At 42.1% G+C, this 24,238-nt stretch overlaps 1 protein-coding gene across 2 annotated transcripts in view; it reads left to right on the forward strand.

Moving 5' to 3' along the window:
- The first annotated feature begins 7,344 nt into the window (after positions 1 to 7,344).
- The window catches only part of LOC128842729 (claudin-15-like), a 33,691-nt gene continuing 16,797 nt past the window's right edge, over positions 7,345 to 24,238 (forward strand). Inside the window, exons 1-2 of one of the 2 annotated variants that reach the window (XM_054038871.1) lie at positions 7,345 to 7,434; positions 7,871 to 8,135. In XM_054038871.1, the coding sequence (XP_053894846.1) occupies positions 7,916 to 8,135 (220 nt within the window). In that variant the 5' untranslated portion in view covers positions 7,345 to 7,434; positions 7,871 to 7,915. Of the gene's footprint in view, positions 7,435 to 7,870; positions 8,136 to 18,654; positions 18,984 to 24,238 lie in introns of those variants that run through there. The other variant, XM_054038872.1, reaches the window with a different exon arrangement.

The raw sequence follows: 24,238 nt of genomic DNA on the forward strand, positions 1-24,238 counted from the left end.
TCCCCCTGCTCCGCGCCCAGCCTGCCCCCATTCCACCTCTTCCCCCAGCAACCCTGCACTCATTGGCAGCAGCGGGAAGCAGAGCAACCCGGCCCCAGCCCGCTCCACTCCGCCAGCTCCCAGCTGCGGCGCTCTGCTTCCCGCCGCCGGTGAGTGTGGAGAGATTGGGGAAAGGACGCCCCCCGCACTCGCCAGCTGCAGGAAGCGGAGCCCTGCTGCTGGGAGCTGGCAGAGTAGAGCTGGCTGGAGCCATGTTGCTCCGCTTTCCGCCGCCAGCGAGTGTGGGGGGGTGTCCTTTCCCCAACTTCTCCACACTCACCAGCGGCGGGAAGCGGAGTGCTGCAGCTTGGAGTGCTGTGGCTTGGAGCTGGCGGAGTAGAGCGAGCTGGGGCCGGGCTGCTCTGCTTTCCGCTGCTGCCGGTGAGTGCAGGGGGGACCCTTTCCCCTAAGCCCCCTCCCCCGAGCAACACGGCCGGGGCCGGGGCAAGGGAAGCGGAGCAGACTACTCCTGTCTCCCCGCTAATTCCCCAGGCCACTCTGGGCCTGTGGGGCCCCCCAAAGTGCTCCCCCCCCACCGCTCCTGCCTCCCAGACCCTGGGGGGGGGGGAGGCCTGGGCCCCCACACAGCCCCCCCCCATGGGGGGGCTGCATAGGGCACCCAAATGGCTAGGGATGGCCCTGGACCCATGGGGCTTGTAATCTGAGGGGGCTTGGCTTCTGCAGCAAGGCCCAGGGCATGAAAGCCTGGCTGGCATAGCTAGACTAGTAGGGAATCGATTTATATCGGAAAACATTGATTTCACCGAGTGCACATGCAAGCTCCGGGAAAAATATTTCCATCAGTAACAATCAAAATGTACAGCTCAGACATGGAAAGAAAAATGCTGTTTGAGAACGTATTAGAGGTTAATTCAGCAGTGTATTATCGCCTAGGCCAGCCAATTTTCATGGTCGGCAAATTTATAATAGTAGCATTTTTGTAATCGTGGCATCAGTGACGCCACGATTATACCAATCATAGTGCGTATTGAAACCACCAGTGACAGCGCAACGCCATTTAGTAAACATACTTGCAAGAATCCTAAACGTTAATAATATGACCGAAAGGAAGAAATTAAGTGGTTCTCAGTTTTGGATCCATGCGTGGTCCTGCGCTATAAGCAAAATCGCGCTATACAGATGCGTGTTCAAGTGAGGGTCCGCTATACTTCTAATTTTATTTATAATAAAACTTGTAAATGTTCAATTATTTTAATGATATTTAGATTCATTTTAATTCAAATGAATTTGTAAAAAAACTAAAACAAGTTCATATGGGGCCGGGTGCGGGAATTATTTCAGGGCCTCGGGTGGCAAAATCATTAATCCGCCACTGGATTGATTTAAGGATTTTTACTTTGTATATGTTGACATGTGATGGTGACAATTTTTGTAGCAAATCTTTAACTTTTTGACTCTCGATAGCTGTCATTAAATAATTGTTGTCTGACTTCCCCATAATTTCTTGCACTGTGAAAATGTAAATTGATAAAAAAAATTGTGAAAAAATCTTTAAAATACATATTGATATCCATCAAAATTATAAATAAATAAAAATCAAATTCTGCTAAGCATGAGACGGAGGCTTGATATACTCTCGCAGTTTTTTATCCTGGGGCTCACAGTAGTTTTTATATATAAACCCAGCTCCTGAAATCTTGTGATTATGTGACAAGCTCATTTTTCATTCATAAAACAAAAAGCAGCTTCTGACAGCTCTATTGTGAAGAAAAGCTTGAAAACATGACTCAAGTGAAAGAATATAAACTATAATTAAATAAATATACCTTATTTTAAATCTCATGTTTTTTTAAACCAGTCTCATTGGTTTTTAGACCTAACTTGCATTTTTTTATTGCTTGGTGTTAGCAATACTGAGGGAGAGACTCAGTGACGGTGTGAGGTTTGGGAAGAAGGAACTGGACTGCAATGGGAAGTGGCAGAGTCTGAGATGGCTTTTATAGTGCTTACAGGTCCAAATCAGGGACCAAGGCAGTGTACAGGCAAGTAAAACAGTCCCTGCCTGGCCCCAGAGAACTCACAATATAGGACTGACAAATGCAATAGATGGATAAACAGAGACGTGAATGTAGGGTGATGGGCAAAGTAATGGTAAAGATGAATGTCATTTGCATATATTAGTAGTTTGATCATAGGAATCACAAGTGGTCACCGGCCAAATAAAAGTATTTTCAGTATCCCCATCAAGTGTAGGGATGGGGGCAGGAAAACAGTCCACTTGCAGATTGTGGGGAATTAATTACACCTCTACCCTGATATAATGCGACCCGATATAACACGAATTCTGATATAACGCGGTAAAGCAGTGCTCCGGGGGGGGGGGGGGGGGGCTGCACACTCCAGCGGATCAAAGCAAGTTCGATAGAATGTGGCTTCACCTATAACGCAGTAAGATTTTTTGGTTCCTGAGGACAGTGTTATATCGAGGTAGAGGTGTAAGATTTGTTTCCTTTTTTGAATTTGCATCTTATTTAACTGGATGGGGATTTTGTCTGCTAAGATGAATACTAGACAGTGACCTGAAGCAACCTCCTTAAGATTGCTGTGTGATTCTGCTTTGTGTGTTCATATATTGCTTTTTGTTTTAAATCTTTATTTTATCTCTTTCTAATCTGCACTGGTGGTCATGGGTCATCCTCAGAATTTGCTTGAATTAAGCAAGGAGCAGGTTTCAGGCCACATATTTCTGTTGTAAAAACATTTATTGCAATACTTTTAGAAGTGAAAGCAACATTGTAGTCAGTACTGTTCATTTATATACCTCCCCTACCCCTCGTTCAACAATACAGCTAATTTGGTAAAAAGAATACAAGAGAATTGAGTTTCATAATGTGAAGAGTCTTGCACAGCTCATATTTCCTCTTGTTTCATGGTGTGGTTTCCCCATCCCCAATAACATTTGGAAGCCTTTCCAGGGTCTTACCAGAATTCACTAACTTATTTTCCAGCCTTAATATTTTTCTTTTAGAACCTTTCCTGTCATGTCTGCAATCCACTTAAATTTTTTCGTTAGGAAGTTTCTTTCTAATCTCAAGAATGTTCTTTGCCCTCCTATAAGGCTTGAAAAACCTTTTAATAAAGTTGTAGTTCTTAATTTGATATGGTCAGCAGAGTTACCCTTGCTAGATGATTGGACTCTTCCCTTGATTTTATTGTCAGAACATTATGCCAAAGTCTTGTTTGGACAGTCCCAGAACATGTTTAATTATTAGAGAGACAGGGTGGGTGAGGTAATAACTTTTATCAGACCAACTTCTGTTGTTGGAAGGACCAAGCTTTTGAGCTTTATCCAGTAAAAGATATTAACTCACCCATCTTGTCTCATATCCTGGGACCAACACAGCTACAAGAACACTGTAAACAGTGCTTAATTATTCAATTATTAGCATTTGTAAATGTCTCCATTGCAAATGTCTTCATAACTTAATTTTAGGGCTGTCAAACAAGCACTTTTCACAGAAATTTTTATATAATTAAAAGTACAAGAGCAACAACAAATCAGCCATCAAATCTGGCAATCTTGTCACTGAAAAGCTAGAGCGCTTGGAGACTGAGCTACCTTGTCACTTTTGGAAATGGCTTTCATAGCAACATTGCATCATAATAGCAAGGCAGGGAAGCGATGATGTGAAGATGACTCTTCAAGAAGGGTTAGAACAAGAGTGATGAGAGTCAAAAACCAGTCCTTTGATTTCAAATGTAATTGATTAGAGTGGCATCTGTTGAACTTGCAGACATTTGAATTTCTGCAGCCTTTCCAATGATTGAGAATATTTAATACTTATAGTGGATTAAACTTTATCTACTATCTCTTAAACAAAACCTCATTAGAATGCTGCAGATGAAAAATTAAATATTTGAAAGATAGGAAACTCTGGCTTTGTTTCCTAACCTACTGCCTACTATAAGAGACCTCTATATTTCCAGTAAGGGCTATAGATCTTTACTATCTCCTTCCATATTACATATTAATCTGTGACCAACCATCTGACTCCTAAACATTGGTTGGAGACAAGACACTCCTCTTACTTACTCATTCTTCAGGATTTACAAATATCAGCATCCCATTCTTAGGATAGCTTTAACCCCCACACAACTATCTTTTTCTCTGCACTGGTCCAAAGAGCTAAACATCTTTCATCTGATACCTCACATACCTCGCCACTCAGAGAACCGAATCTGTTTCATCCACCTTATATCTATCCACCCTGCTAATATGACTGATACTAGATCCTCCAGATTCAGACCAGACATGCACTTTTACTCTACTCAGTCTACAAATATTGTTTGGAGCTGATGGTATCACATCCATCCAACATGGAGTACTAATACTTATAGTCACTGACGTGAAAAGGTTCTTAAAATTGTACTTACATCCCTATTAGGAGAAGGCTGGATGTGAATATGGGGTTAGAGTTCAGGTTGTTTGTGGAACCTAAACTCAGAATTTCCTGACTTTCAAACATCTTGTGTTTTGAAATACTGCATTCCAATGAAGGAGGATATATGTCCAACTTTGAGTAGACTTAAAAATGTTGGGTAGGGCATTATATAAAGTTTTAATCTTATGATCCTTACGATCAAGCATTAATAGTGATTACCTGGATCCATAGCTATGTAGCCTACAAAACCCATTAATCTGGGTTATTAGTCTGTTTGTTTGGTGTAAAGTCTGTTTGATCTCATTGCATCTATTAAGCTTATAATTTGTTGCAAATTATCTTAATGGATCACTAAATATATTTATTTTAATAGATTACAAAATTTAGAAGTGTTTGGAAGAAAAATGTTCCCCTCTGAAATGTAGGGCTGAGCCTTTTTAGTGGAATAGAAATATTTTAAAAACAGAATGAGCCTGATCCTGGTTTCCTTGTGCAACCAAACTTCCAATGAGTGAATGGGATTTGAGTACATAATTATGAGCCAGAACCTGAATTTTTTATCTATATAAGACAGTGTGAATCTATAGTGCACTGGCTTGCTGCACAGTAACATAACAAATTCTTCCTTGGAAAATTATTATTGGGGAGTAGGGCTGTCAAACCCACCCCCTGTTAAGCATGTTAAACAATATCATGTTTAACATCATATATTGTTTAACAAAATCATGCTGTTAAACAATAATAGAATACCATTTATTTAAATATTTTTGGATGTTTTCTACATTTTTAAACATATTGATTTCAGTTACAACACAGAATACAATGTGTACAGTGCTCACTTTATATTTATTTTTATTACAAATATTTGCACTGTAAAAAACAAAAAATAGTATTTTTCAGTTCACCTAATATGAGTACTGTAGTGCAATCTCTTTATCATGAAAGTTGGACTTACAAATGTAGAATATGTACAAAAAGGCATTCAAAAATAAAACAGTGTAAAACTTTAGAGCCTACAAGTCCACTCAGTCCTACTTTTTGTTCAGCCAATCACTCAGACAAACAAGTTTGTTTACATTTGCAGGAGATAATGCAGCCTGCTTCTTGTTTACAGTGTCACCTGAAAGTGAGAACAGACGTTCGCATGGCACTGTTGTAACTGGTGTCGCAAGATATTTACATGCCAGATGCACTAAAGGTTCATATGTCCCTTCATGCTTCAACCACCATTCCAGAGGACATGCGTCCATGCTGATAACGGGTTCTGCTTAATAACAGTCCAAAGCAGTGCAGAGCGACGCATGTTCATTTTCATCATTTGAGTCAGATGCCACCAGCAAAAGGTTGATTTTCTTTTTTGGTGGTTTGGGTTCTGTAGTTTCCGCATCAGAGTGTTGCTCTTTTAAGACTTCTGAAAGCATGCTCCACACCTGGTCCCTTTCAGATTTTGGAAGGCACTTCAGATTCTTAAACCTTGGGTTGAGTGATGTAGCTATCTTTAGAAATCTCACATTGGTACTTTCTTTGCGTTTTGTCAAATCTGCAGTGAAAGTGTTCTTGAAACGAACAACATGCTGGGTCATCATCGGAAACTGCTATAACATGAAATATAGGTCAGAATGCAGGTAAAAGAGAGCAAGAAACATACAGTTTTCCCACAAATTTAATTAATGCCTTATTTTTTTAATGAGCATCATCAGCATGAAAGTGTGTCTTCTGAAATGCTGGTTGAAGCATGAAGGAGCATTCGAATGTTTAGCATATCTGGCACGTAAATACTTGCAATGCTGGCTACAAAAGTGCCATGCAAACGCCTATTCTCACTTTCAGATGACATTGTAAATAAGAAGCAGGCAGCATTATATCCCATAAATGTAAACAAACTTGTTTGTCTTAGTGATTGGCTGAATGAGAAGTAGGACTGAGTGGACTTGTAGTTTCTAAAGTTTTACATTGTTTTGTTTTTGATTGTAGTTATATAACAAAAAACAATCTACATTTGTAAGGTGCATTCAGGGCCGCCTAGAGCAGGTTTGGGCCCCGGTGAAAAAAAATTTTTGGGCCCCCCAGCAAGGGCGGACCGGCTAAACAGGGCCGACGAGGGGGGGGGAAGCAGGGCTCGGAAATTTTTCAGGCCCCCCAGCAAGGGCGGACCGGCTAAACAGGGGCGACGGGGGGGGGGGGGGGCCGGGCCCCCTTCTGGCCCGTCGGGCCCCGGTTATTTGTACTGGCTCCCTCCTCCCCCTCGTCAGCCCTAGTTGCGCTTTCATGATAAAGAGATTGCACTAAAGTACTTTGTATGAGGTGAATTAAAAATACTATTTCTTTTGTTTATAATTTTTACAGTGCAAATATTCATAATAAAAATAATAATATAAAGTGAGCATTGTACACTTTGTATTCTGTGTTTTAATTGAAATCAATATATTTGAAAATGTAGAAAAATATCCAAAATATTTAATACATTTCAATTGGTATTCTAATGTTTAACTGTATGATTAAAACTGTGATTAATCGTGATTAATTTTTAAAATTGCAATGAATTTTTTTCAAGTTAGTCGTGTGAGTTAACTGTGATTAATCTATAGCCCTATTAAGGCATATTAAACATATTTTTCGGTCTTTTAATGCAATTTAACAGCAAGAAACAAAGGGAAGCTGACACCATGTGAGCAATCAGCTCTTATCAGGCCACCCTCAAGTGATCCCCAGAATAGTTTGAAAACCTCTTGCAATTAGCTTCTCTAGCATTATGATTGATTTTAATTTGTTTAATTTAATTTGTTTATATTACTGAAGCCAGCCTGTAGTGTAATACTATGAACTCTTATCCACCAGTCAATGATCTGGCAGTGAGGCCTTGATTTTTAGTACAGGGGGAAAGGTCCTAATACAGTGCAAACTTTGTGTTTGACCAAACTGAGCCTCACAAAGTGCTGACATTACTGTCTAGCAGAAAGGCAACTGAAATAAGCAGAAAACATCTGTAAACGTAAGTGTCGACATTATTTTGTTTGAAATTTGAATCTATGTAGTGTAATGTGATAAAGTATAAATTGATTCAGTTAAATTATTTTTATTCTTGTATTTGATTGCTTTAGCTTAAAAAACAAACTGAGTTTGTAAACTAGTGAAATAGAATTGTTGTAACAAGAGACACATTGCAAACTCCAAGTATTAGAGTATCTGTTTTTTATGGTAAACATATAAAGATGTAGAAACCTAACAATATGGAACAAACGTCATGGTATAGTTAGAATACTTTTACTTGATTTCTAAAGAAATGATTAAACTTTAACTATCAGGTATACTGTAAAATAATTTTGCTGATCTTTTCACTGTTAGCTTGCAGTTTACATGAAGCATAGGCAATGTGACTAATGTAAATATAATCTGATCTATTGCATGTATTTAAACTATTTTAATAGGTTTCTGATATCTGAATTTTGGGGGGCTACTTTGAAAAGCAAGAAATGGGATCATCATCTTTACAAATCTCTGCATTGCTTCTGGCTTTGGCGGGGCTCATCATTTTACTTGTTACAACTGTGTCCAACAAATGGAAAATTTCCAGCACTGCAACAGCAGTTATTACTGCAAACTGGATTTACGAAGGCCTCTGGATGAACTGTGCAGCTACTGCCTTGGGTTCGGTTCAGTGCAAGAAATTTTTCTCCCTGCTGAGTTTAGACAGTAAGTGTATGGTTTACGTACATAAAATACTAGGGTGCAATTCACCTCCCCTTTTGGGTACGGGGTTAGACAGGTTAGGGGACAGAATTCACTATGGACAGGCCAACCCAGCCCCTTTATGGCCACTACAGTAGCCTATGATCTAGAGTAGCAGCAGCCCCTCTTCTAGCTTCCCACCCCCCCTGTTGCTGTGGAACCCTGGTTCCCTCTTTCTTCAGCTGCATGCATGGAGACCCTGCAGTGCATAGAGAATGGTGCTCCTGAGCATCCAGTCTACCTGTAGTATAAATATCCTAGCTCTTTGCATGGAAGTGAATTTCACCCTTACAGTTCGGAAAAAATACAATCTCCAATAGTTTACTTAGTTTTTGTTCTTAATTATAAACATATCACACCTGAATGTTTTTGAGATGTTCATTCACATGTTGGCTTGGGATATAACTTTGCTGGTACTCCAGAACTTTGTGTCATAATCAGATCACTCAAATATTTTTTCTATTTGTCAGAATAAACATTATTTTCAAGAAGGAACACACGTACTAATTCCATTGTATGGATCGACCTAGAAAAAAAATCTTGACTTTAAATATCTAACTTCAGATTGACAGAATTGTTTACTTGAAACTAGGATTTGCTGAAAGTAATTTCATTTCTGGTTAGTGTCACATATCAAAGTGCTCCTAGAATTTTGATTACTCAGAGGTGACAGTTTCAGTATGAACAAATTTAAAAATGTTTCTGAGTGTACAACTATTTAGGACAAAACATGATAGTGTGAGAATTTAGCACCAACTGTAGCAACAGAAGAATTGTTACATCTAGGGATTGAAAAATACTCTGGTTTGAATTATTCTGGGTTTTCAGTATTACTTCCTGGAGCCAGTTCCAAAAACCCCTGCTAGACTGACATACTTATAAGTTCTTACCTCACAAACAATTATAAATACAGTAGAAACAATTGCTGTATACTATTGAAAGGTTGGCACTTTGCGGCTGTTCTGTGGGATACAGCTGTTTTCAATTGGTTAGCACAAGATGAGATATTGCCTTTTTAATACTACAATGTTCCAATTACCCTCTTTTCCCTACTTCTTGAATCTTCCAACCACTGTATTAGTTTCTTATTTGAAAGGTACAAGCCAGTGTTTTATTCCATCTGAAAGTGGAAAAAAATGATGCAAAGATGCCTTATTGGTGGGATTGTACAAAGTTTTCAGGATCAGTAAAGCTTTCTGAGCACAATATGTTCACTGACATCAGACCATAGAACTAGTCTGGCGTCCTGCTTCCTGTAGTGCCCAATGCCTGATGCTTTTAAAACAAAATGATCCTCTTCTGTAATACATCTAGCCAACAGCACAGGAATTCTTCTTAACTAGCTTATCCCATCTTTAAATAAAATGTTCGATTTTTCCTAGGAATTGCATTTACTACAAATTTCTGCATTTAGTACTTGCACTTACACCGCTACCTCGATATAACACGACCAGATATAACACGAATTCGGATATAATGCGGTAAAGCAGTGCTCCGGGGGGGCGGGGCTGCGCACTCCGGTGGATCAAAGCAAGTTCAATATAACGCAGTAAGATTTTTTGGCTCCTGAGGACAGCGTTATATCGAGGTAGAGGTGTATTTGGGATTTCTTATATGGCTGTGACATCACTGGCAGCCAGCTAGAAAGCTCCATCTGTGCTTAAAGTTTCAGGAAATCTCAATGCATTTGTAACATATTTTGGAGTAATTTTCAGTAATCATCTGCCTGCATAGACCACTTGTAATGGAAAGTAACTAGGGTGAGAACTAATAGTTCAGCATTTTCTTCCTGCACCTGTTTGATTTTCAGTTCCTCTCCCTTTTCACGTGAGGAAATGTACTTTAACAGATAAGAGCTATAAAGGTGACTTCTGCTCTTCTTCCGTTACCGTGTTAGTGACCACCATACAAATCTGTTGTTGCTCAGTAAATTAGATGTTTGTGTGATTTAGAAGGAATTTTGGTGACCTTTTAATAATTGTCCTTGATCCCACCGCAATCCTTTGTACATTTTTAAACGTTAAAGTTCCTCAGTATTCAGCTTATTTTTTTCATGATTGTCCAGAGCTATTTATTTGGGTCTAAATATAGTGAACAGTATGCAATATTTTGTTTCTTTGTTCCATTTGCTTGATGTGTCGAAATGTTAAAAGATAGTTTGAGTTGCTGATAAATATCTGTTGTAAAACTTGTATAGTCTTCAGGGGCTCAGACTAAGGATTAAAAATTCTTGATTTGCAATACAAATTTTTGAAGGCACATTAAGCCTAATGCTTCAGATTTTAAACCAACCTCTAGAGATTAGGATTAGACCTCATGTGGGGCAAGGGAAGGCAGATTATCCTATATCTGTATATGTGGGATTTTTTTACACCTTGCTCTGTGTTACTGTCAGAGATTATCTGGTTTGAAAACTTGCTCTGGAAGGAAACTCCTCAATGACAATCTCAATATGGGAGTAAGCTTCTACTGTTTTAGTTAGTTTAAACTACTTAATAAAAGAAGGAAAGGCTTCATTCCACTTGACAAAGATAAAACTACCTGAAATGCTAAGAAACCCAGAGATGTCAAAATGTGTTTATTAGATGTCTAATAAGATGTGCTTTGTCTACATGTCTGTGGGTATATTATACCATTTAATTAACATCTGAAATTGCCCTTTTACAAGAGGCAAAGGGACATGCCCAAACATGTCCCACTCTCACCCAAACTGTAACAATATGAAAGTGCTAGCAGACACTTTCAGGCAGTGTGCTGTTTCCTGGGGAAACTGTTTGGAAGTGACATCTATTGAGGATCTGTCTAAGAGGCCATAAGCCACAATAAAGTGGCATCCGAAGAAGTGGGCTGTAGTCCACGAAAGCTTATGCTCTAATAAATTTGTTAGTCTCTAAGGTGCCACAAGTACTCCTGTTCTTCTTTTTAATAAAGCTGGAGTTTGTTAATTAACCCTGTGTCAGAATGAGATCTTATATGGCAGATGATCCAGACACAATAAAGTGTAAAACATGGTGGCAGTCGTAATAAAGTCCTAGACAGCAGGAGACACCATTGAGAGTGTGATGCTGGCAGACCAGATGCTAGCTCATACCAAGGCCCAGGGCTTCACTGAACACTTACAAATACATATCTGGAAACCAGTCTGGCTTACCTGTGGGTTAGTATAGTTACACTAGATATTAATATAAGAATGTGTTTAGATTTTATGGAATGCCTGTAGGATGCTGCATATATTAATCCTACTTATAATATCTGTATCCCATGGTATAAAGTTATATTGAGTGTTTGTATTTTAAACATCTGTAATTGTGCAACTCATTAAACAGGAAAAGATGCATTAATTAAGGTAAAGTGCTTGACCTGTATACAAGAAGGCAAATGAAACATTGTGCAGCATCATAGGACAGAGACTTTGTTGATTGCATTTCTCACTCCCTCCAGGAAGGGGAGTCCTGCACATGAATTTACCCCATCAGCTTGGATTCTGGGTTGAAAGGAGGATAAAAATCCATGATAAGGAGAATCTGGGTCTCGTTATGCTGTCTGGACTGTTGAGGGGCAAAGATTCCTAAGCATAAGCAAGAGATCCCCAGGCTGGTTGGCATGGGTCAGCCCTAAAGAACATATAGAGCTGCTTATTATAGAAGCTTATACTACCTTTTAAAATTGAAGACTAACACATTTGTGTATGTTTCCTGTTTTAACCTTATACATTACTCTCTGAGTTATTTTCTTAGTTAATAAATCTTTAGTTAGTTTAATACAGTATTGGCTACAGGTGTGTCTTTGGTTTGAGATCTGAGTACAGCTGACCTGGCGTAAGTGACTGGTCCTTTAGGACTGGGAGTAACCTGAATATTGATGTGATTTTTTAGGTGTAAAGTGACCATCTATAACATGGTCCAGCTTGCCTGGGCGGCAAGATAGACTAGAATACCCCAGGGGGTCTGTCTGTTGTAGTGCTGTAGGAGTTCATGTTTGTTACTGGGTTGGTGAAATCTAGTGATAGAATATACCACAAGTTGGGGTTTCTGACCTGCTTTTTAATAGTCTGCCCTGAGGTTAGCACTCAGTCATGAGCCACTCATTTCAACGTGACAGAGAGCTGCACTGTGTAGAGCAGAATACTTCTGTGAGTACACAGTTTGTTTTACAAGACAAGGCTGATAACAGAAAATGGAGGAGCTGAAACCTCGAGGGACATTAAACTTGCAAGCTAAGCATTTAGCTCCTGCATGGAAGAGCTAGAAAGAGGAATTTAATCTCTATATAGATATTGCTATGGCAGCTAAAGAGGATGCTGTGAAAATAAAACTGTTTTGTTACCAGATTGTAGAAAGGGGGAGAGAGAGAATTCAGACTCTGTGCATGGAAATTCCCCAACTTCAACACACCTTAGTAATGAGCTGTTTTGATACTCACTGTAACTCTAGGAAAAATGAAACTGTGGAAAGATGTAATTTCTTTTCTTGGGATCAAGCAGCTGCGGAGGCTATAGCATTGATTTAAAAGTGCTAGCAGCCAGCTGCAATTTTGGAAATATTAAAGACTCATTGATAAAAGACCAGATAATGTGTGGGATATGAGACTCACAAGTACAAGAGTGGTTGCTGAGGGTAGTTGACTTAACTTTGGGGAAAAGCTTGGAGGTACATAGGGATGCCGAGCTATCCAGAAAGGGGATTAGAATTCTGGAAGGCAGTCAGCAGAAACTGCCCAGGCAATACATAAAAAGAAATCAAAACCAGATATAACATCAGTAGGTGACAGCAGTACAGACACATGCAAATACTGTGGGAGAAAACGTATAATACAGAAAGAAAAGTGTCCGGCTTATGAGAAAAAAATGCCATATCTGTGAGAAATTTAATCATTTTGCAGCCAAGTGTTTGTCCAGAAAAAAGAAAATCAAATCCAAGGTACAGACAGTAACTGAAGAAAGCAACAGTGACTATGAGGACATTTTATGGGTGGCTGAAGAGCTGTAAACAGTGCAGAAAGACACTAGTAAGTACCAGAAACAAGGCCCCGCCTTTACCCTATGTCCGCTGGAGCCCTGAGCATTTGACTCCCACCCCCATCCACTGGAGCCCTGAGTGCTCACCCCCCGCAGCCAGAGGAGCCTTGGTCAAACTACCCGGGCCACCAGCCGGCCCCAGTGCCGGGCTGCCTGCCGCCCCCAGCACTGGGTCAGCCTTAGCGCCAGCCGCCAGCACTGGGCTGGGCACCAGTTGGGGGAGATGGTGGAGCTTGGGCGGGGCCTGGGCTTGGCTTAGGGGAGGTTAGCTTCCCCTGGCCTATTATACCCACAGCCCATGCAGAAGAAGTTACATGCAGTCATGTTACTTGGGAAGGAAGTGGTACAATTTCAATTAGATAGTGGCACAAGTTTTAAAATTATCCAGATTGGTCTGGTAAAACCAGACATATGGTTGGAGGGGACCAATCAGCTGTTAACAGTGTAAAACCATACCACATTAAAGCCCATGGGGAAATGTAAAATTAAATTAAGAAATCCAAGGAACAAAATGAAATACTGACTGGACTTTGTGGTCATGGATGATGAGACAGCAGTATCACTTCTGGGCATCAAGACTGTCCAAGCCATGAACCTAATAAAAGTTCCAGAACATAATGAAAGTGGATAGCAGGGTGACTGAAGATACCTTGGATGGTATTACCTGGGACCTGGAGATGACACAGAGGGAATATAGAGATGTGTTTCAGAGAGACAGAGGGCTAAATGGAGACTGACACCCAAATAGAGACTGACACCCAATGCTTAATTTGTGCAACGGCTTGCCAGGACTGAGCCCTGGAATCTCTTGGCTTGGTTGTTCATAGCCCTGGCACCTCTGGGCTTGCCACGTCAGTTATGAAAGTAAAAAAATTGTTTGAGCCCCATTACCTCATTGCTTGAGCCCCGGCACCTCTTTCATTACAAATTAAGCACCGCTGACACTAGTGTGAAGCCAGTTAAATTGCCAAAAATAAAAGTATCCATTGCATTACTACAGTTGCTGAAAGAGGAACTGCAGAGCCTATAGAATCATGGAATTATACAGCCTGTAGAGAAGAGTACAAACTGGATAAGCAGTCTTGTGGTGGTAAGAAAGCCATCTGGAAACTGAGGGCAAGTCTACACTATGTGCTACATTGGCAGAGCTGCACCGATGCAGCTGCGCTGCTGTAGCACATCTGGTGAAGACACACTGTGCTGCCAGGAGAGCGCTCTACTACCAGCATAATTATTCCATGTCTGTGAGAGGTGGAAGCTATGCTGGCAAAAGAGTCTCCTGCCAACATAGCGCTGATGTGGACAGCACTTAAGTCTATGTAACTTGTGTCACTCATGGGAGTGTCTTTTTCATACTCCTGAGCTATGTAAGTTACATCAACTTAAGCAGTAGTGTAGATCAGCCCTGAGAATATGCATAGACTCAAAGCCTTTAAACAAGTTTTGAAATAGCACCATTTCCCTCTGCGTACAATTGAGGAGGTACTACCAGATCTGTCTAAAGTGAGACATTTTACAGTACGTGATGTAGAATCCAAGCTTACTTGACAACCTGCGCAACTCCATTTGGGCAATACCAGTGGTATGGTATGCCAAGGATGCCAATGGGAATCATTCCAGAGCAGATTGACCCAAGCATGACGGGAATCCAGCAATAGCAGACAATGTGCTGCTAGTAAGAGAGGGTGACAATCCAGAATAAGCACAATGAGATCATGACTACAAATTACTACAGTTTTTACAGAGATGAAGAGAAAAAAATACTAAATTGAACTTAGACAAGCTCAGGTTGAGAGTAACCGAGGTGTCATATATTGGACATTTGTTGACCCCCAAAGGCCTAAAAATAGACCCAAAGACAGTGAGGGCAATGAGAGAAATCCCAAGACCCAGCGATGTTAAAGGAGTACAAAGATTTCTGGGAATGGTCAATTATTTAGCAAAGTTTTGCAACCATCTCTCTAAGAGCTTGGAGATCCTGAGGCAGCTGACAAGTTGAGACACGCTGTGGGAGTGTACGGACCAACGTGAGCAAGCATTCCAGAAAGTAAAAGATGATTGGGAAGACTCCTATTTTGAAATATTACAATGCAGAGGAACACCTGCTGCTGCAATGTGATGCATCCAAGTCAAGTCTAGGGGTTACCAGGCTGCAAGGGCGGTGGGAATCTGGTGCATTAAAAAGCAAAGCATTGTACGTGACAGAGAAGGGCTGTGCTCAAATTGAAAAAGAGTTAGCAATTCTCTTTGGAATGGAAAAATTTCACCAGTACACATACGTGGACATACAATCTGACCATAAACCTCTCAAAAGCATTTGGAGAAAGACATTACTGAGGGCTTGTCTACACTTAGAGTAATGCAGTGGAGCAGCTGCACCACTGTAGCACATAGTGAAGACACTACGTACACCAATGGGAGAGCTTCTCCTATCACTGTAGGTACTTCATCTTCCCGACAGGTGGTAGCTATGTTGACAGAAGAGCTCTCCCATCAACATAGCACTGTCTACACTAGGGGTTGTGGCAGTATGTTAGTAGAACTATGTCACTCAGGGGTGTGGATTTTGTGAGCGATATAGTTCTACTAACATTAGTTGATAGTGTACACCAAGCCTCAGTGCACCAAAAAGCTTACAATGGATGATGATGCAACTGCAGAGCTACCACATACAAGTATTGCCCTGGCAGAAATTTGGTGTTGGTGGACACCTTGAGCTGTGCATACCTGCCAGAACCCAGCAAGGAGGGGTCCGTAGAGGCAGAGGTGGTGACAGTAAATATGGTACAGTATTTATCTATCTCGGAAGATAGACTGAGAAAGATACTGAGAGGTACGGAGCAAGACAGAATGCTAGAGACATTGAAACTCATGATCTTACAAGGATGGCCAGCGACAACAGACCAAGTACCTAAAGAGGTAACACCATTCTTTCAGATAAGAGATGCGTTGTGCATACAGAATGGCATTATGTTTTGGGGAGAAAGAGTAGTTATTCCAGCAGCTTTTTCGAATGAAATTTTCACATCTGGGTATTGAAGGTTGCTTAAGGCGAGCCAGAGAGACTGTATAATGGCCAGGAATGAATGAGCAGTTATGGATGGTCATGGTAAAGTGATGTATGCAGATCTTGGGAAGACACAACAAAGCATAAAACACAAACTACCCTCTCAAGCACATGTTTGAAGAGATAAGTCTTGCACTGTGCTCTAAAGGTTAAGGTTCAGATCTCTGAGCATCAAGGAAAGCAAAATGACTCAAGGCCCTTTCATTAAACCCAAGTGATCACTGCCGCTAATATAAAAAGTGCCTAACTGAATTCAGCTGTGGCAAAGATGTGTGAGGAGAGGTAGTCTGTCAGGTAGTGAGGATTAAAGCCAATGTAGGGATAAATGACCCTGAAGTTCTCCCTCTTCTTTTTTGGCAAAAACAGCAAGTTCTTCAAAAGGGATATAAGTACTGCTATAATATGCTGATCTAAAGTACCATTACTTTAAAATTGCAGAGACCCCCTGAGGCAGAAGTGCAGGATTTGGTAGGATTCTCTTGAGAAGTGAAATTGTTACCACAATTTTTGACCCATACCTTACGAGGAGCAAATCCTCATGGCCATCTCAGAGCTTTAAGATTGCCTTTCAAGTGCAAAGGCACAGGTGAGCACAGCAAATACTGCAGGAAGGCATTTAGGGTATGTCCACACAACAATTAAATACCCGCAGCTAGCCTGTGTCAGCTGACTTAGTCTACAATGCAGTTTTACAACCCATTAGCCCAAGTTCCACAAGCCCAAGTCAGCTGACATGGGCCAGCCACGGGTGTTTAATTGCTGTGCAGACATACCTTTAGAGTCCCAAATCTGCTCTTGTCTAAGTCAACAGCAAAACTCCCATTGATTTTTATGGTAGCAGAAACAGGCATATAGTGTTCTAACATCCCTTTGCAACCAAATCCACCCTTCTACAGCCTAGCCACAAAATGGCTGGAGAGGTTTGACGAGCATATCTAAAAGAGCAGACGCATCTGGTTTACTAAGAATTTGTGGCACTTGTGATGTCCTTTTGGGAGTCTGTATGTAAACTTTACATAATGCCATCACTTTATAACTGTATTATATCAAGGTGCATTTCTATATAATTCTAACACAACATAAGGATCTAATTCAGGGATCGGCAACCTTTGGCAGGTGGCTTGCCAGGGTAAGCACCCTGGCGGGCTGGGCCGGTTTGTTTACCTGCCGCGTCTGCAGGTTGGCCGATCGCGGCTCCCCCTGGCTGCGGTTCGCCGCTCCAGGCCAACGGGGGCTGCGGGAAGTGGTGGCCAGCACATCCCTTGGCCCATGCCGCTTCCCGCAGCCCCCATTGGCCTGGAGCGGCGAACCGCAGCCGGGGGAACCGCAATCGGCCGAACCTGCGGACCTGGCAGGGAAACAAATCGGCCTGGACCGCCAGGGTGCTTATCCTGGCGAGCTGCGTGCCAAAGGTTGCCGATCCCTAATCTAGTTTGTAAAGAAATTTTGCTTTCTTTTCAAGGTGAGGTAGAAGCAGTTTACCACCTGTAAAAGATGGTTAACCCTATTGATATTTGCAAGCAGCTTAAGTTACTAAAGTCATTAAGTGCCAGTGCACATTTCTTCTGTGGAGCTAGCCTGGGATATGATTATACCCTTAGTCACTAGAACTCTAAAAAAATAACAACTTGTGACAAACTGAAACTTTTAATAAATTGATATTGCTATCCATATAACTGTTTTCAAATTGTGATTCAATCCTCCTGAGACTTTGTCTTATTTTGCTGTGATTCCATTAAACTTGTGTTGTCATACTTTCATTTTCCAGTGTGAGTGGGATGCGGGTTCATGAGGATATATCACTTTAACTAGAGATCAATAGTCTGTAAAATATTAATGTTTACCTTTTATTCACTAACTTAACATCCTTTGAAATACTCAATATAGTAATACAGTAGCTGTCTATCTTAACTAAAATATATTTTATGATGGGATGATTTATTGTTGTGCATAATAAAGTTCCAAAAGTACATAAAGTGCTGTGTGTATAAAACAAAGTTCCAAATTGTTGAATTTACAATCTAATTTTGTCTTAAAGCAAATAATATAAGAACACTAAACTTTCAAAGCAGCAATAAAATTCCAAGTAATAGTAGCCTTATGTAAACCCGTGATTGATAAAAATAAGATAGAGATTTATGAACATCACAAAAATTTACCAATCTCAAACACTTCACAAGAGGAGTGATAGTCAGAACACTGGTTAGACTTTCTGACTCTGGATGCATGATGGGCTCACTCTGTAACTTTTAATCACAAAAAATGTTAAATAGAATTTGTAAGTTTATCAAACTATTTCAATTAATATCTTTCCCATAAATTGCTCCCAGATATTACAGTCATGCACGAAAAGCCTTATCACTCTGTGGGTTGAGCAAAGAGCAAAGGTAGCTTCATTTTGGAGTGAAACCAGAGATAGAACAGCACGTAGTCTTCTGAAGGGAGCAATATTTGTACACACTTCATTTTAATAAAAGATAGACATAGTTGAGTGTATTAATATTCACAAACATGTCTGCTGCTTTGGAAATCACTGGCTTTCTGCTGAGCTTGTGTGGGTGGCTAATTGTGGGAGCCACTTTATCGAATAGTTACTGGAAAATCTCCACCATACATGGGAATGTGATTACAACTTCTAGCTTGTTTGAAAATCTGTGGAAAAGCTGTGCGGAAGATAGCACTGGAGTCTCCAACTGCAGAAAATTCGATTCTATATTGGCACTGCCTGGTACGTCTCTATTTTTGTGCAATATTTTTTATATAATAGAAGAATTTGTTGGAAAGAAGTAATGTCAGTTATAAAAAATCTAACCCTATATCCTGTCTAGTAGTAATGGAAGATAAAGGTGTGATGAATTGGGACTATGTCTGTACAATTTATGAATTCTGTATGAGATTATTAACCCTATATGTCTGTATCAGGCTGTAAACTTCTGAATGTGCAGCCTTTGCTTCCTCTATTGTCTGTTTGACCTTGTCTACACTGCCACTTTACAGCGCTGCAACTTTCTCGCTCAGGGGTGTGAAAAAACACCCCCCTAAACGCTGTAAATTTCAGCGCCATTAAGTGGCAGTGTAGACAGTGCACGAGCACTGGTAGCTCCTCCCCACGTGGGGGTGGGTTTTTTACAGCACTGGGTGCTCTCTCCCAGTGCTGGTGCCGCGACTACACATTGCTAGTGAAGATATACCCTTTGTCTCCATGTTGGGTTGAAAATTCCGAAGGTGGATGGCAAAAGAATAATAATAGAGGGTAGTTGACTCTTAAGTACCCAATCGTTGGAAATCTATTCCCTCTAGACAAAAGACTGGTGGTTCCTTTCCAAAGTAACTGAGTTAGCAGGGGGAAAGTCACCTTGGCAACAGAGTCATCTGATGGGTTTGTGCTCATGTGGGGAAGCTGACAAAGATGTCACCTGATACAGGGAATTGAAGTTTTTAAAAAGATAGAGGCTGGTCTGCTGGGGGATGTGTGTGGGGGAGGACATTTTCTTCAGTCCATGAGGGAAAGACCACTCACTATATAATATTTTGGGACACCCTGCCTGCCTTCTGGGGCCCAGATGGTTCCCCAAGGACTCACAAAGGAAGGGTGAGCTAGAAATTGAGGGACATAGTAGGTTCAGGTGTTTATTGTTTTGTATGATCTTTACTCTGTGCTTTACATGATTAAGTATAAAAGAGAATAAAGGTGTTAGACTGTGCTCTGTGCGTGTGTTTTAACTGCTTTACAGCTGTTGCATGCTCCTGAGAGAGTTAAACTATAAAATAGAAGTGGAGTTCTGGGAGAGGTTGTGTTTAAGTAACTGGGGTATTCAGGGGTCAGTGCCGGTTGTGGGGCAGAGGGCAGGTTGGCTGAAGACCCCCATTTCTGAGAAGGGGTACAGACTCAGAATCAGTGCCTAGGAAATGTGCCAGAGAAGCCAGGAGAGGAACTAATGCTGCAGTCTGCTGAGGCTTTGGAAGCTTCATACCTTAGGGGATCCAGAGCACAGAGGCTTGGATTCTCCTTACATCAGTCCTAGTGAGTGAGCAGGAGGGGGCACTCATTGGGAACTGTGACAAAAGGTAAAATAGATATTTTTGGTCAATAATGGCTTCTCAGACTTTTGCAATAAAAAAGTCTATAAAGAAGCAGAATGTGTCAAATAAAGCACATTAGAAAAAGCTATAAAAATAATATATATCAACTCACTTAATCAGGCAAATATTCTTTTAATATGCATTTTAAACATAATGTAATCTGCTTTCTGACATCCTGTGGAAAGATAACTGGGTATTGTACCATTTCTAGCCTTAATGTGTCTTACAGTGTTTCTTTATTTTTTTCGGAGAGATATTTTATAGGCATAATCTAAATATTTGACATTAGTATACTGCATTGGGAGCTTTTTAATATAAATAGGTATGAAATAGCATTTATGTCAAACTGCCTATTCAGACTAATACATTGTGTTGTGAGAGAAATTAAAAAAGCTATTAAATATTATTTAAATTAATCTGTGTATTAGAAGTAGCGGGTTCTTTTCTGATTGGATTTGGTTTTAAACTTCCGAAATCTGAATTGCCGTGTATCTGAGTTAAATATGTAAATCTTCAACAAAATCTTTCTTTGTATTGTTCTAAAGTTTTAATTATGTAGTAACAACATTCATTATATTGTAAACTGCAGACATAAACCAGGTAGATTTATGTACTCTAAGGGTACATCTACACTACAGCGGGGAGTCGATTTAAGATACGCAAATTCAGCTACGTGAATAGCGTAGCTGAATTCGACGTATTGCAGCCGACTTACCCCGTTGTGAGGACGGCGGCAAAATCGACTTCTGCCGCTTTTTGTCGGCGGCGCTTACTACCACCTCTGCTGGTGGAGTTAGAGCGCCGATTCGGGGATCGATTGTCGCGTCCCGATGGGACGTGATAAATCGATCCCTGAGAGGTCGATTTCTACCCGCCGATTCAGGCGGGTAGTATAGACCAGACCTAAGGCAGCCTAAAGGCTTCTACACATGGAGTTATTCTGGAATATTCCAGAATAACTCCATGTGTGGACACTTATATTCTGGAATAAGATTGCCTTTTTCTGGTTTAGCTTCCAAAGTGGATTAAGTTAATTTGGAAAAAGGCAGTCTTATTCTGGAATACGAGTCTGTGGCCTGGTCTACACTACGGGTTTAGGTCGACTTTAGCAGCGTTAAACCGAATTAAGCCTGGACACGTCCACACAACGAGGCCCTTTCTTTCGAATTAAAGGGCCCTTTAAACCGGTTTCTTTACACCACCTCCGACGAGGGGATTAGCGATAAAACCGGCCTTTGCGGGTCGGAATTGGGGTAGTGTGGACGGAATTCGATGTTATTGGCCTCCGGGAGCTATCCCACAGTGCTTCATTGTGACCGCTCTGGACAGCGCTCTCAACTCAGATGCACTGACCAGGTAGACAGGAAAAGACCCGCGAAGGTTTGAATTTCATTTCCTGTTTGCCCAGCGTGGAGAGCACAGGTGACCACGCAGAGCTCATCAGCACAGGTAACCGTCATGGAGTCCTCCCAGGATCGCAAAAGAGCTCCAGCATGGACCGAACGGGAGGTACGAGATCTGCTCGCCATATGGGGAGATGAAGCAGTGATAGCTGAACTCCGTAGCAGTAAAAGAAATGGAAAAGTATTAGAAAAGATCTCCAAGGCCATGAAGGACCGAGGCCATAACAGGGACACACAGCAGTGCCGCGTGAAAATTAAGGAGCTAAGGCAAGCCTACCACAAAGCCAGAGAAGCAAACGGAAGGTCCGGGGCAGAGCCGCAAACTTGCCGCTACTACGCGGAGCTGCATGCGATCCTAGGGGGTGCAGCCACCACTACCCCAACCGTGTGCTATGACTCTCTCACTGGAGAAACACACAGGGAAGACGGTTCGGGGAACGAGGAAGATGACGATGGAGGTACTGTAGGTAGCTCACAGCAGCAAGGAAGCGGAGAAACCGGTTTCCCCAACAGCCAGGATATGTTTGTGACCCTGGACCTGGAACCAGTAACCCCCGAACTCACCCAAGACCCTCAGGGCACACAGGAGACCTCTGGTGAGTGTAACTTTGTAAATATTTGTAAACATTACAAAAAAAAAGCAAGCAAGTCTGTTAACGTGTATGGGGATGGGGCGGAAATCCTCCAGGGACATCTCCAGAAAGCTCTCCTGGTTGAAATGGGGTGATTTTATTAAGGGGGACATTCAGAGGCGCCCGTTCCTGCTCTTCTGACCAGAAATGTTCCCCGCTGTTAACCACGCGGTGGGGGGGAGGGGTGAAGTGATCATCCCAGAGAATCGTGTGTGTGTGTGTGGGGGGGGGTGGTTTACTTGTGTTTGTGCCGCATGTTAACCGGGAAACCGCAGCCCCCTCCTTTTACATTGAAACCCCATTTTAAATGGACAACCCAATTCATCCTTGATATGGGAAATGCGCTGCTGTTTGCAACCTTTCCCGCATGTTAAGAAGGTTAAAAAAGCCAAAACACTGTGGCCTACGATGGCTGCCTGCAAGCCGAAATATGCGACCTTGTAATGAAAGAGTGTACCCATTGTTCCCTAAAATGTGTCCTTTTTAACCACCTCTCCCTTCTCCTCCACCAGCTGCAAATGTTTCTCCTTCGCAGAGGCTCGTGAACATTAGAAAGAGAAAACGTAAGACGAGGGACGAGATGTTCACGGAGCTGCAGATGTCCGCCCAGGCTGATAGAGCACAGCAGAATGCGTGGAGGCAGTCAATGACGGAGATGAGAAAAGCCCAATATGAACGAGAGGAGAGGTGGCGGGCTGAATCGCGGGAAGAACAGAGCAAGTGGCGGGCTGAAGACGATAGGTGGCGTCAGCTTGCAGACAGACGGCAAGAGGCAATGCTCCGTCTGCTGGAGCATCAAAGTGATATGCTCGAGCGTATGGTTGAGTTGCAGGAAAGGCAGCAGGAGCAGAGACCGCCGCTACAGCCCCTGTGTAACCAACAGCCCTCCTCCCCAAGTTCCATAGCCTCCTCACCCAGACGCCCAAGAACACGGTGGGGGGGCCTCCGTCCACCCAGTCACTCCACCCCAGATGATCGCCAAAGCATCAGAAGGCTGGCCTTCAATAAGAGTTAAAGTTTTAAAATGCAGTGTGTCCTTTTCCATCCCTCCTCCCCCACCCATCCCAGGCTACCTTGGCAATTATCCCCCTACCTCTGTAAGGAACTAATAAAGAATGCATGAATGTGAAAAAACAATGACTTTATTGCCTCTGCAAGGGGGAGGGGAGGGTGGGGTGGGGTGGTTGGTTTACAGGGAAGTAGAGTGAACCGGGTCGGGGGGGGGGGGTTGGAGGGTTCATCAAGGAGAAACAAACAGAAGTTTCACACAGTAGCCTGGCCAGTCACAAAACTCGTTTTCAAAGCTTCTCTGATGCGCACCGCGCCCTGCTGTGCTCCTCTAACCGCCCTGGTGTCTGGCTGCGCGTAATCAGCGGCCAGGCGAGTTGCCTCAACCTCCCACCCCGCCATAAAGGTCTCCCCCTTACTCTCACAGATATTGTGGAGCGCACAGCAAGCAGCAATAACAATAGGGATATTCTTTTCGCTGAGGTCTGAGCGAGTCAGTAAGCTGCGCCAGCGCGCTTTTAAACGTCCAAATGCACATTCCACCACCATTCGGCACTTGCTCAGCCTGTAGTTGAACAGGTCCTGACTCCTGTCCAGGCTGCCTGTGTACGGCTTCATGAGCCATGGCATTAAGGGGTAGGCTGGGTCCCCAAGGATCACGATAGGCATTTCAACATCCCCAATGGTCACTTTCTGGTCCGGGAAGAAAGTCCCTTCCTCCAGCTTTCGAAACAGAGCAGAGTTCCTGAAGACGCGAGCATCATGTACCTTTCCCGGCCATCCCACGTTGATGTTGGTGAAACGTCCCTTGTGATCCACCAGGGCTTGCAGCAGCATTGAAAAGTACCCCTTGCGGT

Source organism: Malaclemys terrapin, chromosome 9 (genome assembly GCF_027887155.1).
Source record: "Malaclemys terrapin pileata isolate rMalTer1 chromosome 9, rMalTer1.hap1, whole genome shotgun sequence".
In the NCBI taxonomy this organism is placed as follows: Eukaryota; Metazoa; Chordata; order Testudines; family Emydidae; genus Malaclemys; species Malaclemys terrapin.